At 42.5% G+C, this 16,452-nt stretch overlaps 1 protein-coding gene across 1 annotated transcript in view; it reads right to left on the reverse strand.

Moving 5' to 3' along the window:
* MAPK8IP2 (mitogen-activated protein kinase 8 interacting protein 2) overlaps positions 1-16,452 on the reverse strand; it is a 106,220-nt gene that overhangs the window by 67,796 nt on the left and 21,972 nt on the right. The window contains exon 2 of the mRNA XM_069765497.1: positions 3,850-3,955. Coding sequence (XP_069621598.1) covers positions 3,850-3,955 — 106 coding nt within the window. The remainder of the gene's footprint in view (positions 1-3,849; positions 3,956-16,452) is intronic.

The raw sequence follows: 16,452 nt of genomic DNA on the forward strand, positions 1-16,452 counted from the left end.
CTCTCCAGCGACCACACAAGGACTTTCCAACGATCACGGCCAGGTCATATCGCTGGTCGTGATCGTTGGAAAGTTGCTGAGTGTGACGGTACCTTTAGTATAGTTTGATAAAATCACTGTTTTATTAGCAGAAGATTATCACTAGAGGACTAGTAAACCTGCTGCCAGGTAGTCCTCCATATTCATGATCTCTCTATAATCCCACCCCCAACACTGATTTGGTAGCTTTTTGTGTACACTGTACATGGGCAGAAAGCTGCCAATCAGTGTTGTGGGCGGGGTTATACAGAGCTCAGCATTCAGAAAACTTCTAGATCTGAAGCAAATAAAACACTGATTTTATCAAAATGACAGCAAGCAGCCCAGTAAGTGTTACACCGCTGGAATCAGGGTCTCTTTCACTATGTTATGCTAGTTTCAGATAGCATACCAAAAACCTGGTAACAGATTCCCTATAAAAGAATAGCTGACTACTGTTTTCATGTGTCTTCAGGACAAAAAAGTCTGCAGAAGGGCTCATTCATACGTCAGGTTTTTTTTATTACGAATGTTATCCATGTTTTTCATGGATTGCACGCGTATCTAAAATAGTAAGCTGAGCCATTCACATGTCAATGATTTTTCACAGATCAAGTGGGCCATGCAAAATTGCAGAGATACGTCGGCTATTCATCTGACAGTTGTCCATTTTTCATGAACTGCTAGATAGGAAAAATAAGACTTTTTTTATTTTGTTTCTCGAAAAAAAAGTGATGAAACTTGGACCAAACTCTATGGCTATGTTCACACTTTACATTTTTGCTGTGTTTTTTTCTGCAGGCAAAACCTGCTCTCTTGGCAGTAAAGAAGCTCATGTATTTTTGCTGCATTTTTTCTGCGTTTTTCAGAATACCAAAAGTACAGCTTTGCATCCACCACAGAAGCATGACAATGAAAGGTATTAGGTCACTAATGCAAGACATATGTGAAATCATAAAACCATTTTTGGAAAAAATGTAAATTTGATTAAATTATTTAGTGGAAAAATATTTTTATGGCTGAAAAAAGTGACTAATCAGAACAAAAAAGTTCATGAAAAAATACAGAATTACAAATGTAATAGCGGGGGGAGTTGAATTGATCGGGAATAGTTTACCAAATACATCGGCAGAGCACTGATTTCGTAGGACACTGTTTACTTTCACACTTTGGTCGGCCCTTGAGTTGGTCAGGTATGGTTCAGTTTTACACCTTCGTGAGCCAATGTTTGTGTCACACATATCACTAATGTAATTAAACTACAGTAGTAATCCTAACTGCCATGGTCAGGTGAGGAGACTAAGACATTATGTTTAAACTTGGGAAAATCACAAAAATAAATGGGTTTCACATACTGCTGTACCTGCTTTTTTTCACTAAAATTGCAGCAAAACCTGATACCTGCATTTTTAGGGTATGTGTCCACGTTCAGGATTGCATCAGGATTTGGTCAGGATTTTTCATCAGTATTTGTAAGCCAAAACCAGGAGTGGAACAAATAGAGGAAAAGTATAATAGAAACATATGCACCACTTCTGTATTTATCACCCACTCCTGGTTTTGGCTTACAAAAACTGATGGAAAATCCTGACCAAATCCTGATGCAATCCTGAACGTGGACACATACCCTAACACTTATTACTTTCTATGGGTGAAAACACGCTGAAAGAAGTGACATGCTGCAGTTTAAAAAAAAATGCAATAGTTTTCCCATTCAGTCAGGAAAAAAAACAAGGTGTGTGCATGAGATATCTGAAATCTCATAGCTTTTGTTGCTACTGTAAAACGCAGCTTTTAATTTGCATAGAAACGTGCAGCAAAAAAGCAACATGTGAACATAGCCTTATGGTAAAAACTGACATACTGACCAAACACTGATGACACTCATATCGATTTTCCTGTACGAGAAAATCACTGACGTGTGAATTAGCCCCGAGTCCTGCGGGACCTATTTAATCGATGGTACCTGAACACGCCATCATTTTACCCTTACCAAGCGAGCATAACTTGATAAACAATCCCCTTACCTATGTAAACTTGAAGTCTTGAACCTTGAAGGCTACAACTTATGTATTAGAAACAGGATTAACAAGAGGGAAGGAGGTGTTGCATTTTATGCTAGGAAAACGTGTATCTCCACAGAGATCCAATCTTCAGAGACTGGTAGCTCTGCATAAACTGTTTGGGGTAAGAATACAAGGAGAGAAGAACAAAAAGAACACTATTGTAGGTGTTTACTATAGGCCACCTGGACAGACTGAAGATATGGATGAACTCTTTTTACATCAGATTCTCTGTTCTCAAAAAAATACAACATAGTGATCATGGGAGATATCCAGATATTTGTTGGGAATCTCTCTCAGGCAAAAGTAATGGGTCCAGAAAATGATTATCTTCTTTTGCTTAGAACTTTATCTTTCAAAAGGTACAAGGGAAAACAAGAGGATCTGCAATCTTGGACCTAATTCTTACCTACAGGAAGGAAATGGTAGAGGAAGTAAAGGTGGCTGGGAATTTATGAGGTAGCAATCATATTATCCTCGAATTTTGGATTAGAAGAGGAGGAAGACCAGTGAGGACTCAAACTTTAAGGTTGGGCTTCAGTAAAGTATATTTTAATGGATTCAGAAAGAGGGTAGGAAAAGTCCAGTGGCTGGATGTGCTAAAAGACAGAAATGTCCAAGAAAGATGGGAGATTTTTGCTAAATGAAATTCTCACTGCACAATCGGTAACAATCCTGAAAAGGAAGTATTGGAAGCATTTAAAGACACCAAGATGGATGAACAAAGAACTTAATCACTTGTTAAACAGGAAAAAAATAAATGTATATTACCGTATATACTCGTGTATAAGCCGAGATTTTCAGCACATTTTTTTGTGCAGAAAGCGCCCTCCCCCCCCCCATCCTCAGCTTATACACGAGTTATTGTCCCAGAAGATGGCGGGGGAGGGGGAGCAGCAGGTCACAGGAGGCAAGAGCCGGCTGCTACGGCTAAAGCATGTGCCCGCTGCTAAAGAGAAATGAATATTCACTGCACTGGCATCTTCAAGAATGTACCACTTCCCAGCCACAAGGCTTTCTGTTTGCAGGGCCAAGCTATTCCTGAAGATTGACAGTTTGGACCAGTAACATAGTGTACAAACTGCATAAACCCAGATGCTACAGCAGCATTCATGTATTACTTAGTTTAGTGGGTACAGCGGTTCTGACACAGAGCTCTTAGATTTAGCAGTGCAGCAGAGCTCAGAAAGCTAACCCTGCCCACACCAGCTTTTGTATTCACATTGTCTATTGACAGTGAGCTGTTTATCACAGGAAGGGGCGGAGTCGGACCAGTGCTCACATGCTTCCCTAGTCTGGGCAATGATAATCCCCAGGTGATGAAACCCTCATTGTAAATAAACAACAGCATCCAGCTTGACATGTAACATAATACTGAAAGCTGTGTTTTAACCCTTACCTCATAGTGTCCTCAGGTTACATAGCAAACATTTTTTGACAGATTCCCTTTCAGAAATGTAAGCAGATAACTAATAGAGGTTCGGCAAGTCTTTATATAGAAAAGTCAGACAGAAAGAGCTGCTGGAAGCTGCAAATCACTTTTTATTTTGAGGACAGGGGCTACCCTCACGCCGTATCCAAAGGTGCAACCCTTCCTAGCACATGTGCTTGTAGTACTACCCTGATATCAATGATAGCAGCATCAATAATGGTGATGGTCCAGGTTACCTACTGCGAGATGCTTCCTGGTACCCTCTTGTCCTAATCGGCTATGTGATTGACATTGTTTGACTTGTTTTTACACACTATTACTATCTCATTGCATTACCTTGTCACAGTGGTCTGAGTCATAGTTCAGTCCAATTCCGCAGTCATCTGTGATTTCTGATAAATCTTCATCATCAAATTCCTCCAAACTGATGTCTTGTGATGGCCTAGTTACAAAAGTGAAAACAACATGTCAGTATCCCGAGCAGTGACAAAGTGTAGGAGAAAATGGTAAATGGGTCAAGTGGACAAATATGTCCCATCAAAATAAAAATAAAAAATGACATTTTTGTATGAAAAGCTGTGCTACATACCGTAAATTGCATTAAACATATTTTATCTACAGGGATTTCCTGGGCATCACCAGCTTTAGAGACGCAGTACAGTCAGTTTTCCTTTGCATTTAGAACCAGAATGCATTAGATTCAGATCTGCTTCGTCTGCATTCTTTCCTATAAAAGCCTGTCAATGTAAATGTGAATGGCTGATGCTTCACTAATGGATGCACCTTGTGCTCACCTTCAGGACTCTCATTGATGGCTTTCCATTGAAGTATAGAAAGCCGGAGGTAAAATCAGTGCACCCTGTGGTGAAACAAATAGGCATTAATAGTTGAAAGGGGCTGTACTAGATGTGATAATTACCAAACCAAAATATGATATACTGCTAATTGGCTTATATCACTATTAGATCGTGGTTGTCAACTGATATAATTTAGAAAACAATGCTCCTGTGTCTAGATCTTGCCATTACATGTTATAGCGCACCCAGGTGTTCATTGCATCCCACTTAATGCATTTAAAGAGTTTGTCTGGAAAATTAATACTGATGACCTATCCATGGAATAGGTCAAGAATATCAGATGGGTGGGTAGTCCGAGTCCCAGCACCCCAACCAATGAGCTATTAACTCCATTCCCGGTGACTACCTCTTGAAGCTCATCAAGAGAATGCCAAGAGTGTGCAAAGCAGTCATCAAAGCAAAAGGTGGCTACTTTGAAGAACCTAGAATATAACACATATTTTCAGTTGTTTCACACTTTTTTTGTTAAGTATATAATTCCACATGTGTTAACTCATAGTTTTGATGCCTTCAGTGTGAATGTACAACTTTCATAGTCATGAAAATACAGAAAAATCTTTAAAAGAGAAGGTGTGTCCAAACTTTTGGTCTGTATTGTATCTGGCACATCTTTTAGCTGCCATGTGCTACTGTAAGAAATGTACTCCGATTGAAGACTGACCTACATTTCATACTTTACGTACTTTTTGTGGCATAAATTATAATTAATTTGTCAGTGCTCTTGGCACATCTGGTTCCACCCGAGCGCCAAACACTTTTCAAAAAGTTGGCGGAGATGTCTGTGGTTGGTGCACAAATGCCAAAAGTTGCTACATTTTGTGTAGTTTTGAAATGAGCAAAAAAATTGCGACATTTCAAGCAGTTTTAGATTAAAATTCTGGTGAAAAGAGCTTGATGAATCGGCCCTTAAGTGTTCTTGGTGTAACCTCAAAATCAGTGTTTCTTCAAACATGGGATCTAATAACAGTTATTAGCAAGCCTGTCTGTATAATGTTGTGACTGGAGCACACTAGTCAGAAACAACTGCAAGAGGGAATTGCAATGTTCCCACAGCTGTAGATTTAACCTTCAAAGCCCTGTGTTACTGTATCTTGCGCCTGACTTAACTTTCATCAGAGTCCATATAGCGCACTTTATATGTGACCCACTTTAGCTCAGACTTGGATGACCATATTTTCGGTCAGTGGGTGTCTATGGACGCAATGGATCACATATGGGCAGCCCACTGACCAATGTTAGTCAACATGGAAGTGCACATGAGCCAACATAGATCTAGAGTCAACGTGAAACAAATTTACGTCATGTACTACTTTCGGGTTTCTTCACCTGAGCTCGTTTCATGGCAAGCAGTTCTGCTCCTGTGATGAGCACATGGAGCTTGTACATAGACCCAGTCACCTCTGCAATTTGAGAACATGACTGGTCCGAGAATACCGACGTTCTTCAGAAGCCGGTCTTCATCTATTAGTATTTTTCTTTCAAGCTCCATAATCACAGCCCCTCCCTCAGTAAAAGCAGATGCAGAAATGTCTAAATACTGTTTCTATGGCTGCTTTTGTCACCTAGTCAATAGGGAGGCAGCAACCTCCTCTTCCATGTCTCCATTAGCAGACTCACCAGTACGGTGAGAAACAAATCTGGTAATTAGGAAACAAAAAATGGGCCCAGGAATATGATAAACAACTTTTCTCAGGAGGGCCATGTTGCCCGAACCATGGGCAGCATTAATTGTGGCCACCTCACTGATAACAATGAAGTATGTTTTAGAGGGAGTCTTATCAACGAGTCTAGGCTGATGTCCCTTGGACAGCTTCTCTCTGGCGTTTCCTCACTCCTGACTTATTTTTCAAATCTGATTTTTCTGAAACACCACATAATTTCAGAGAGAAAAATAGCCTGTCACTAATTCATGATGCCCTGGTTACGTCAGAATGACCCAGCTGAAATGCCCCCTGTAAAGAGAACCTATCAATGCAATATATAAAGTAAAAACATGTCTGTAATGGCACTGTAATACTGACTACATTGATACCTGTGGAGAAGAAATCTTCTTTAATCATCATTTTAAGTTCTCTGCTAATTAGATTTTGGCGCACAGGGGCCGGACTGTGCACTGGGTCTTCCCCTCCCTGTCTGAGTCCCTGGCCCCTCCGCTAATCAAAAACCATAAGCAGGCCCGGGGAATCAGAATGGGAGGAGAAGACCCAGTGCACAGTCCGGCCCCCGTGCACCAAAATCTAATTAGCAGAAAACTTCAAATGGTGATTAAAGAAGAATATCAAAGCAGATTTCTTAATCAAAGGTATTAATTTAATTCGTATTACAGCGCCATTACAGCCATGAGTTTACGTTATATAACAAAATCATGCAGACAGGTTCTCTTTATGTGGGCAGAAGGCTAAAGAATACTGAAAAGTGGCATTTATATAGTGTACTGTACTTATCGTTTTAAGCAGACCTAAACCTTTCTGAATGCAGCAGTACAGAGGGCGACTCAACTGGGAAATATACTCCCCGCTCACACACGCCAACGACCTCCATACGCTCTAAAAGAGAAACCACTTTATTCTTACTTTATTCTAAATCAAAGACATTTTGTGACTAATCTTTACTACAATTGTCCTGCTATTTCATGCATTCATGTGTCTCAAGGATTACTGTCTACATGCAGATCCAGAGAATGACCGTCCTAGGTTTTTCCTAACTTTTGTCTCCCAAAAAAGTATCCTTTCAAGAAGTCTGAACTGCATTTTCTTAAAAAAAAACATCAGTGATTTAATCCACTATATTGACTGAACTTCAGAACAGCCTTATTTAATGGAAGAACCACTGTACAGGGAACGCAATAAATGTGGAAAAAGCACGAAAATAGCTCATTTATTCTCAGAATCAATGAGGATACCAGAGATAGCATTTCCAACCAGTAATTTGAGCGCTGAACTTGGAGCACTACCAGCAGATCTTAAAAATAAAGGAATTATGCGTAACCCAGTTAACAACATAGTACAATCTGAAAACGCTCCACGTACACAGACATCTAAGCAAATCATTAGCAATAAATGGCTGTGCTTGTTAATGGTAACATACTGTATAGATTCATCGCTTATTGCAAGATTTCAGAATATGCATTAGACAGAACCAGACAGAATATTATCTAATATCGGTTTCCTGGTATCACTTACATTATGAAAAAGAGCTAAAATGACCTGCTGGCATTTGTTAATCTGCAATATATAAGAAATGCTGTATCCCCATTCACCTCTGAGCCAGTTTTCACCTTCATGACCAGGCCAAATTTTACAATTTTGACCAGTGTCACTTTATGAGGTAATAACTGGAACGCTTCAACTGATCCCAGTGATTCTGAGATTTCTTTCTCTTCATGATAGGGGTAAAATTTGTTTGATATGACTTGTGTTTACTAGTGGAAAAATTGGAAATTTGGCGAAAATTTTCACTCTAATGTACACTCTGCACCCCATCTTGACTGAAAAAAACAGAAATGTAGAAATTTTTGCAAATTTAATAAAAAAGAAAAACTGAAATATCACATGGTCATAAGTATTCGGACCCTTTGCTCAGACAGTCACATTTAAGTCACATGCTGTCCATTTCCTTGTGATCCTTCTTGAGATGGTTCTGCTCCATCATTGGAGGCCAGCTGTGTTTAATTAAACCGATAAGACTTGATTTGGAAAAGCATACACCTGTCTATATAAGACCTCATAGTTCACAGTGCATGTCAGACAAAATGAGAATAATGAGGTCAAAGGAACTGGCCAAGGAGCTCAGAGGCAGAATTGTGGCAAGGCACAGATCTGGCCAAGGTTACAACATAATTTCTGCAGTACTCAAGGCTCCTAAGAGCACAGTGGCCTCCATAACCCTTAAATTGAAGAAGTGAAGTTTGGAACCAACAGAAGTCTTCCTAGACCTGGCCGTCCAGCCAAACTCAGCAATCGTGGGAGAAGAGCCTTGGTGAGAGAGGTAAAGAAGAACTAAAAGATCACTGTGGCTGAGCTCCAGAGAAGCAGTCGAGAGATGGGAGAAAGTTCCACAAAGTCAATTATCACTGCAGGCCTCCACCAGTCGGGCCTTTATGGCAAAGTGGCCCGACGGAAGCCTCTCCTCAGTGCAATAGTAAGAGACCTAGCACTCAACTTTAGGTAAGATGCAGCAGGAAAAATTTATTGTAGTAAATACACGAAAACGTTTCGGTCAATTGTGACCTTCATCAGTTACAGGAGGTTATTAAATAAAGGCCTTTAACGGGAATTATAATCGCTGCACAATCATATATCAAAATTAGTTCAGCGTGGTTGTTGTAGGCAAACCTGCTATGAGCAAATAGGAAGATTCCTGGAGCTGCAATGCTCTCCGACGCGGCATCCACCGGTGAGACAAGCGGTGAATGCCACGTCGGAGAGCATTGCAGCTCCAGGAATCTTCCTATTTGCTCATAGCAAGTTTGCCTAGATAAAAACAACCACGGTGAACTAATTTAGATATATGAAAAAGGGGGGTATATGGTGTGAAAGGGGGGAGAAAGTGACTGGGGTGGATTAGGAAAGATCAGGGATCAAGAAAGGATCAAGAATGTAAAGCAGCAGGAAAACCAAAAGTGATGGCACAGGCTTGAAAAAGTGTGTGGTACCACAAGGTCCAGCACAACGTGACAGAACTCTCAGTGACTGCTCTCCTCACGTCTGGAAGCCGGAATGAGGAAGTGCCGAGTGGTCACAGAGTTCAGATCGCGCCTCTGCACTCTTATTAGTGCGATAGATGTTGTTGATCGCACCAATCAGAGCTGGCCCTGGTGACGCCGTCGTTGCTAGGCTCCAGCCTATGACTAGTGCTCTTACAGCACAGTCTGGACATCAATGTTTCAGGCAATTCCATTGCCTGAAACACTGAAAACGCTGTGATTGACTGTTCAGAATTAAACAGCCAATCACAGTGATCATAGTTACAGGAGGTGGCGCCACCCCAGGCATGATGACTCCAGGTGCCCTGCTGGCACCTTCATGCGATTACCGTGTTAGAATGACATGACGTATATATACTGCATTGGTCGGGAAGTCTTTCCCAACCATGACGTATATATACTGCAAATGTCAGGAAGGGGTTAATAATGTCCAAGATACTCCCAGTACATTGCACCGAATATATTCAGTATGGTATCATCTGAACTCTTTATATTAAAAACAAACAGCACAAATGAAAAATGAATGCGCCTACCAATCATGTTAAGCCTTATGGCCAAAAGCTATTTGTAGTGACATTCACCATATACATACATGTATTTTCCAAGTTGAGAAGGCCGTAAACTGCTGCCAGACACCTTTGGAGGTGGCTCATCTCCCATTAAAACAAAAGGATCAGACATAGTAAAATCCAACACACCTAACCATTTTCCCCCTAACATCTGGGGAAAGTCATACACATAGAGTGGCTGGCCAGGTTCAGGCGACTTCTAATGTGAATTTCCACCTTTACATGGCAGCTATAGGGAATACCAGAAATACAAACTACACTAAATGAATGTATGATAATAAACCAAGCTAAATTAAAACCAAATAAGAAATCTAAAACTTTGTCTGAGTCATTCTTAACTTGGCTAGCATGAAATATATAGCATAGCATAAATATACACAACATTAAGGTTATGTGCACACGGTGCGGATTTGCTGCGGATCCGCAGCGGATTTTTCCGCGCAGAAACGCCGCAGATCCACATTGTGATGTACAGTATAATGTTAGTCAATGGGAAAAAAAAGCTGTGCAGATGGTGGAGAAAAATCAGTGCGGAATTGATGCGGATTTCAAAGAAGTGCATGTCACTTCTTTTGTGCGGATCTGCAGTGTTTCTGCACTCCTCCATGTTAAAAATCCGCAGTGCCAAAATCCGCACAAAATCCGCAGCAATTCCACATAAAAAACGCACAAAAACAGCGGCAAATCCGCGGCTGCGGATTCTGCCAGGAGATGCGGATTTTGTGCAGAAAATTCTGCACCTTTTTTCCTACGTGTGCACATACCCTTAGACATCTTATATACTTAATGAAGGTATGTTTTGATGAGTCTGCTCATAATCTAGAATATTAAATAGTAAAAACGTAAAGGCATCTCCAAGAGACACCACAGATGTACCGTAGACGCCTTGTGGTCTAAAAAGTTAAACAGACATAACATTAGCTTAATATGTACATGTGCTTTAAAGTGCCAGGAGGCTGTACGTAAAGGAGGGCAGGCTGGTGGTCATCTGTCTATAAATCTGCTTTTATACATATTTATGCCATAAGTTGAGTTCTACAGTTGAAGCTGGTCTATGTGCCATACTACATATCCACTCTAAAATTGTCTTATGAAGTAATGATTAATGATGACTCTTGAGCGAATATACTCGTTACTCGAGATTTGCCGAGCACGCGCTCGGGGGGTCCTCCGAGTATTTTTTAGTGCTCAGAGATTTAGTTTTCCTCACCTCAGCTGAATGATTTACATCTGTTAGCCAGCATAAGTACATGTGGGGGTTGCCTGGTTGCTAGGGAATCCCCACATGTACTTATGCTGGCTAACAGATGTAAATCATTCAGCTGAGGTGAGGAAAACTAAATCTCTGAGCAATAAAAAATACTCGTAGGACACCCGAGCGTGCTCGGGAAATCTCGAGTAACGAGTATATTTGCTCATCACTAGTAATGATCCTACTATGTGGTGATAGGTTTTTAGCATTGGGTTGGTTGTAGGATAAATATGAATAGTTTACGGTTTTTACTTAAAGGGACACTGTCACCTGGATTTGGAGGGAACAATCTTCAGCCATGGAGGCGGGGTTTTGGGGTTTTTGATTCACCCTTTCCTTACCCGCTGGCTGCATGCTGGCTGCAATATTGGATTGAAGTTCATTCTCTGTCCTCCATAGTACACGCTTGTGCAAGGCAAGATTTTCTTGTGCAGGCGTGTACTATGGAGGACAGAGAATGAACTTCAATCCAATATTGCAGCCAGCATGCAGCCAGCGGGTAAGGAAAGGGTGAATAAAAAACCCAAAACCCCGCCTCCATGGCTGAAGATTGTTCCCTCCAAATCCAGGTGACAGTGTCCCTTTAAAGGCGATTTTTGGGATATTGGGATAATATTTATGGCCTACCCTTAGGTTAGCCAATCAATATTTGAATGGTGGCTGTCTGGCTCTGTAAATGGTTGATAATGATTTGGAGGTTTCTTGCTTCCAACAGGTAGGTGGTGCTATAGAGCTCAAGTCTTCTTCCTCCCTGAAGAGGCAATTTACATATTAAATTTCCCAGAGGAGCATTGCATGGCGAATAAGCCTCAGTACATTAACATGCCAGGGCCACTATGTCACTCCTCACAAAGAGAAATGTTATTCCTTAGACCTGGCTCAGTAGGGGCATTTACACAGCAATAGTGAAAGAGTGTTGTTAAAATGCTCATTTCACCTTTATCTTGCTGAATAAACATACTGGCGATCACCCAATGAATGAGCAAAACACTCGTTCATAGGGTGAAATCATGTTTTGTGCAAACAAAAAGAAAATCATTCTCGGATGTGAATCATCCTATGTCTTGTTCTTCGGGGTGAATCATTCTATGTATTGCTCTTGGGGGTGAAGCATTCTATGTCTTGTTCTTGGGGGTGAATCATTCTATGTATCGTTCTTTAGGGTGAATCATCCTATGTCTCGTTCATGGGGGTGAATCATCCTATGTCTCGTTCATGGGGGTGAATCATTCTATGTCTCATTCTTGAGGGTGAATCATCCTATGTCTCGATCTTGAGGGTGAATCATCCTATGTCTCGTTCTTGAGGGTGAATCATCCTATGTCTCGTTTTTGGGGGTGAATCATTCTATGTCTCGTTCTTGAGGGTGAATCATCCTATGTCTCATTCTTGAGGGTGAATCATCCTATGTCTCGTTCTTGAGGGTGAATCATCCTATGTCTTGTTCTTGAGGATGAATCATCCTGTGTCTCGTTCTTGAGGGTGAATCGCCCTATGTAGACAAGACTCACCCTGCCAAGAAACATGGCAGCCTATGTCCACTGAGCGATCCAGTGTAAACTGGTATTCAAATGACTGCCGATCAGTAAAAGTTTACCAATCGGCGGTCGTGTTGTGCCGTTGGTCGGGCCATGTAAAAAGACCATTAGCCAATTAGCTCATCAATGGGGCCAAGCCCCCGGTTTGACCGTAGGAAAGTTACAATGAATGTTTCAGTCTTGTTGGCAGCTGTAACATGACTATAAATACAAACAAAAAGCCAAGTCATAAACAGCTCATCCACAATCACGAGAGTAACTGAAAAAAAATGGACAACAGTGTGTATATAAAAAAACAATTACAATATAAGCTGACCCGAGTATAAGCTGAGGCACCTTTTTACCACAAAAAACTGGGAAAAATTATTGACTCAATAAGCGTGGTATGCATTGTCCCCTCATCCCCATCCTGGTATGAATGACACCCTCATCCCTATCCTGGTATGCATTGTCCCCTCATCCCTATCCTGGTATGAATGACACCCTCATCCCTATCCTGGTATGAATGACACCCTCATCCCTATCCTGGTATGAATTGTCCCCTCATCCCCATCCTGGTATGCATTGTCCCCTCATCCCCATCCTGGTATGCATGACACCCTCATCCCTATCCTGGCATGCATTGTCCCATCATCCCTATCCTGGTATGCATTGTCCCCTTATCCCTATCCTGGTATGCATTGTCTCCTCATCCCCATCCTGGTATGCATGACACCCTCATCCCTATCCTGGTATGCATTGTCCCCTCATCCCCATCCTGGTATGCATGGCACCCTCATTCCTATCCTGGCATGCATTGTCTTCTCATCCCTATCCTGGTATGCATTGTCCCCTCATCCCCATCCTGGTACGCATTGTCCCCTCATCCCCATCCTGGTATGCATGACACCCTCATCCCTATCCAAGTATGCATTGTCCCCTCATCCCCATCCTGGTATGCATGACACCCTTATCCCTATCCTGGTATGCATGGCTCCTCATCCCTATCCTGGTATGCATTGTCGCCTCATCCCCATACTGGTATGCATGGCTCCTCATCCCTATCCTAGTATGCATGGCCTCCTCAACCCCATCCTTGTATGCATGGCACCCTCAGCCCTATTCTGGTATACATGGCTCCTCATCCCTATCCTTGTATGTATGGCTCCTCATCCCTATCCTTGTATGCATGGCTCCTCATCCCTATTCTGGTATGCATGGTGTTAGGGCTAGCGGAACACACCGAGTATAGGAAGGAAACAACAAGGTGCGTTCGCAGCCCAGGGTCCACCATGCAGAGATATCTGCTGCAAAGTAATTGGTGGCACTATATGGCGGTATAAGCGAACTCTGTTAACTTCACAGAATCGCAAAGATATGAAAACGCTATGCCCTGTTAACCTCACAGAGGATCTCAGCTACCTAACTGAGCAAAGAGTGGTCATGCAGACAGCATAGCACACAAACAACTCCTCACCGGAGTGCCGGTATTCTAGGGGCTTATTTCAGACGGGCCCTGAATCCAAGCATACAAAACTCCTCACCAGAGGTGCCGGTATTCTAAGGGCTTATTTCAGCCGACCCTGACCACATGCAGACATGACCACCAAGTAGCAAAGCTCATAACATAGGTGGATACTAGCGCTTGGCCGTGCGGCCATGCGAACCTTATATAGCTGCAGCAGACAAGGACCTTCCTAGTGGTCCAATTGGAGCTGCTACAGGAACAGAGCATGTGACCCCTGACCTTCAATGAGAAGTCCTCCCATGGGCATGCTCAGTGTGTACAAATTAGGACTTAGTCCCAGAAAAGCCTGCTCGCCGCTGACCAGTGCTGGCTGCAAAAGCAGAGCCTGGAAAGGCAGCAGTAACCCTTTGCACAGTGTCAGGCTGAGCTGGGACCGCCGTCTCCGCTGAGCAGGCTCCACTGCGGCTGATGCGGAATGGGAGACCGCAGCAGACATGGCTCGAAATTCCCCCTGTGCAGTGGTGGGAACTTGACCCCTAACACGTGGCAGCGCTTTACAGGTTGCACACATTATCGTTGCTGTCCCCGATGGGGCGCACAATCTAAATTCCCTATCAGTATGTCTTTGGAATGTGGGGAGAACCCGGAGGAAACCCACGCAAACACGGAGAGAACATATAAACTCTTTGCAGGTGTTGTCCTTAGTGGGGCTTGAACCCAGGACCCCAGCGCTGGCAAGGCTGCTGGGCTATCCACTGCGCCACCGTGCTGCCCAGGTCCTGGGTCATTTCATGTCCTTTGCTTCTTGTATCACTTTTTGACATGCTCCAGGTAGACCCCTGTTTGTTCATTTTTGTCGATGGTGCCCTCCGCCTTCTTTTTTTCTATGCTCAGTTTGATGAGATACTGTAACAATACAGGACTGGGACCCACAACTACCTCCAGAACGAGGTTCTTAAGGGAGTTAAATCAAAAACTAGTGTGCTTAAATTCCCATAAACGTGACAGTGGCTGCAGCACCAGCCAAAACTGGAGTACATGCCTTGCACCACACTTAAAGGGAACCTGTCACCCCCAAAATCGATGGTGAGGTAAGCTCACCGTCATCAGGGGCTTATCTACAGCATTCTGTAATGCTGTAGATAAGCCCCGGATGTATCCTGGAAGAGAAAAAGAGGTTAGATTATACTCACCCAGGGGCGGTCCCGCTGCGGTCCGGTCAAATGGGTGTCTCAGGTCCGCTCCGGCGCCTCCCATCTTCATTCCATGGGAGCCGCGGCGTGAAGACCAGAAGAGGACGTCATGGAATGAAGATGGGAGGCGCCGGAGCGGACCTGAGACACCCATCGGAGCAGGACCGCCCCTGGGTGAGTATAATCTAACCTCTTTTTCTCCTCTTTCAGGTAACATTGGCGGCTTATCTACAGCATTACAGAATGCTGTAGATAAGCCCCTGATGACGGTGAGCTTACCTCACCATTGATTTTGGGGGTGACAGGTTCCCTTTAATGTGTGTTTTAGACAGTTTGAACAATTAGTAATTTAATTATGTCACAAATCGAAATTTTGGAACGTGCCATTAATAAATCTGCCACATTTTAAAATATTAGTGTAAAATAAGTCAACTAAGAGGTTGCATAAGGAAAAGTGACCTAAATATGCAGCAAAATGCACCAAACTTATCGCACTGTGCTAGCCTGTATGAAACATTGGATGCAGCTTCTGCCTGACCTGGTTTTCAGCTAAATTATAGACAGTAATAATAAATTCCCCCCACCACCACCTATCCAGCTCTCTTTGCAGGATGGTAATCTGCGCTGATCTCTATGCTGTATTGCAATTCATAACAGATGGAAAGATTGAGAATAATAGATTAGAGGAATGGACGGAGGATACGGAGGCATCCATATCAGGTGATGGAATCTCCTATGGTCTCTACAGTGAACACCTTCATTATTGGTTTTCAGTACTTCAGTCACTGCAGTAATAGTAACTGAGTTTGAGTTTATACTGTTCATTCTATTTAAGGATTGATGGTTTTGTTGTTAATTATAATTTTACTATAGTTTTTTTCTAATCAAAGTCGTTCATCCATTATTTTCCCATAAGCTCAGCGATGTATAAAATAAACTGAGCTCTTACTCATCCTCCCGTGTCAAGCCATGCCTCTAAATCAATGTTCTGGGCTTTGCAGTTGCAGCCTGCAATGATGACAATACGTCGACAATGCTGTAGCCAATCACTGAGCACTATGGAAAAGCAGTTGAGCTCAGTATTTGGCTATAGTGCTGATGACATGAAGTCATCGGTGCAGACCATTAACACAGACGGAAGAGGCACGGGGAGCCACTGCTGGACCAAGGAGGATGAGTAAAAGCTCAGTTTATTATTTATATACACCTACACCTATATCACCTACTGTATCCTCACCCATCCCTTGTAGATTGTGAGCCCTCGCGGGCAGGGTCCTCTCTCCTCCTGTACCAGTTGTGACTTGTATTTTTCAAGATTATTGTACTTGTTTTATTATGTATACCCCTCCTCACATGTAAAGCGCCATGGAATAAATGG

The sequence above is a fragment of the Ranitomeya imitator genome, chromosome 4 (genome assembly GCF_032444005.1).
Source record: "Ranitomeya imitator isolate aRanImi1 chromosome 4, aRanImi1.pri, whole genome shotgun sequence".
In the NCBI taxonomy this organism is placed as follows: Eukaryota; Metazoa; Chordata; class Amphibia; order Anura; family Dendrobatidae; genus Ranitomeya; species Ranitomeya imitator.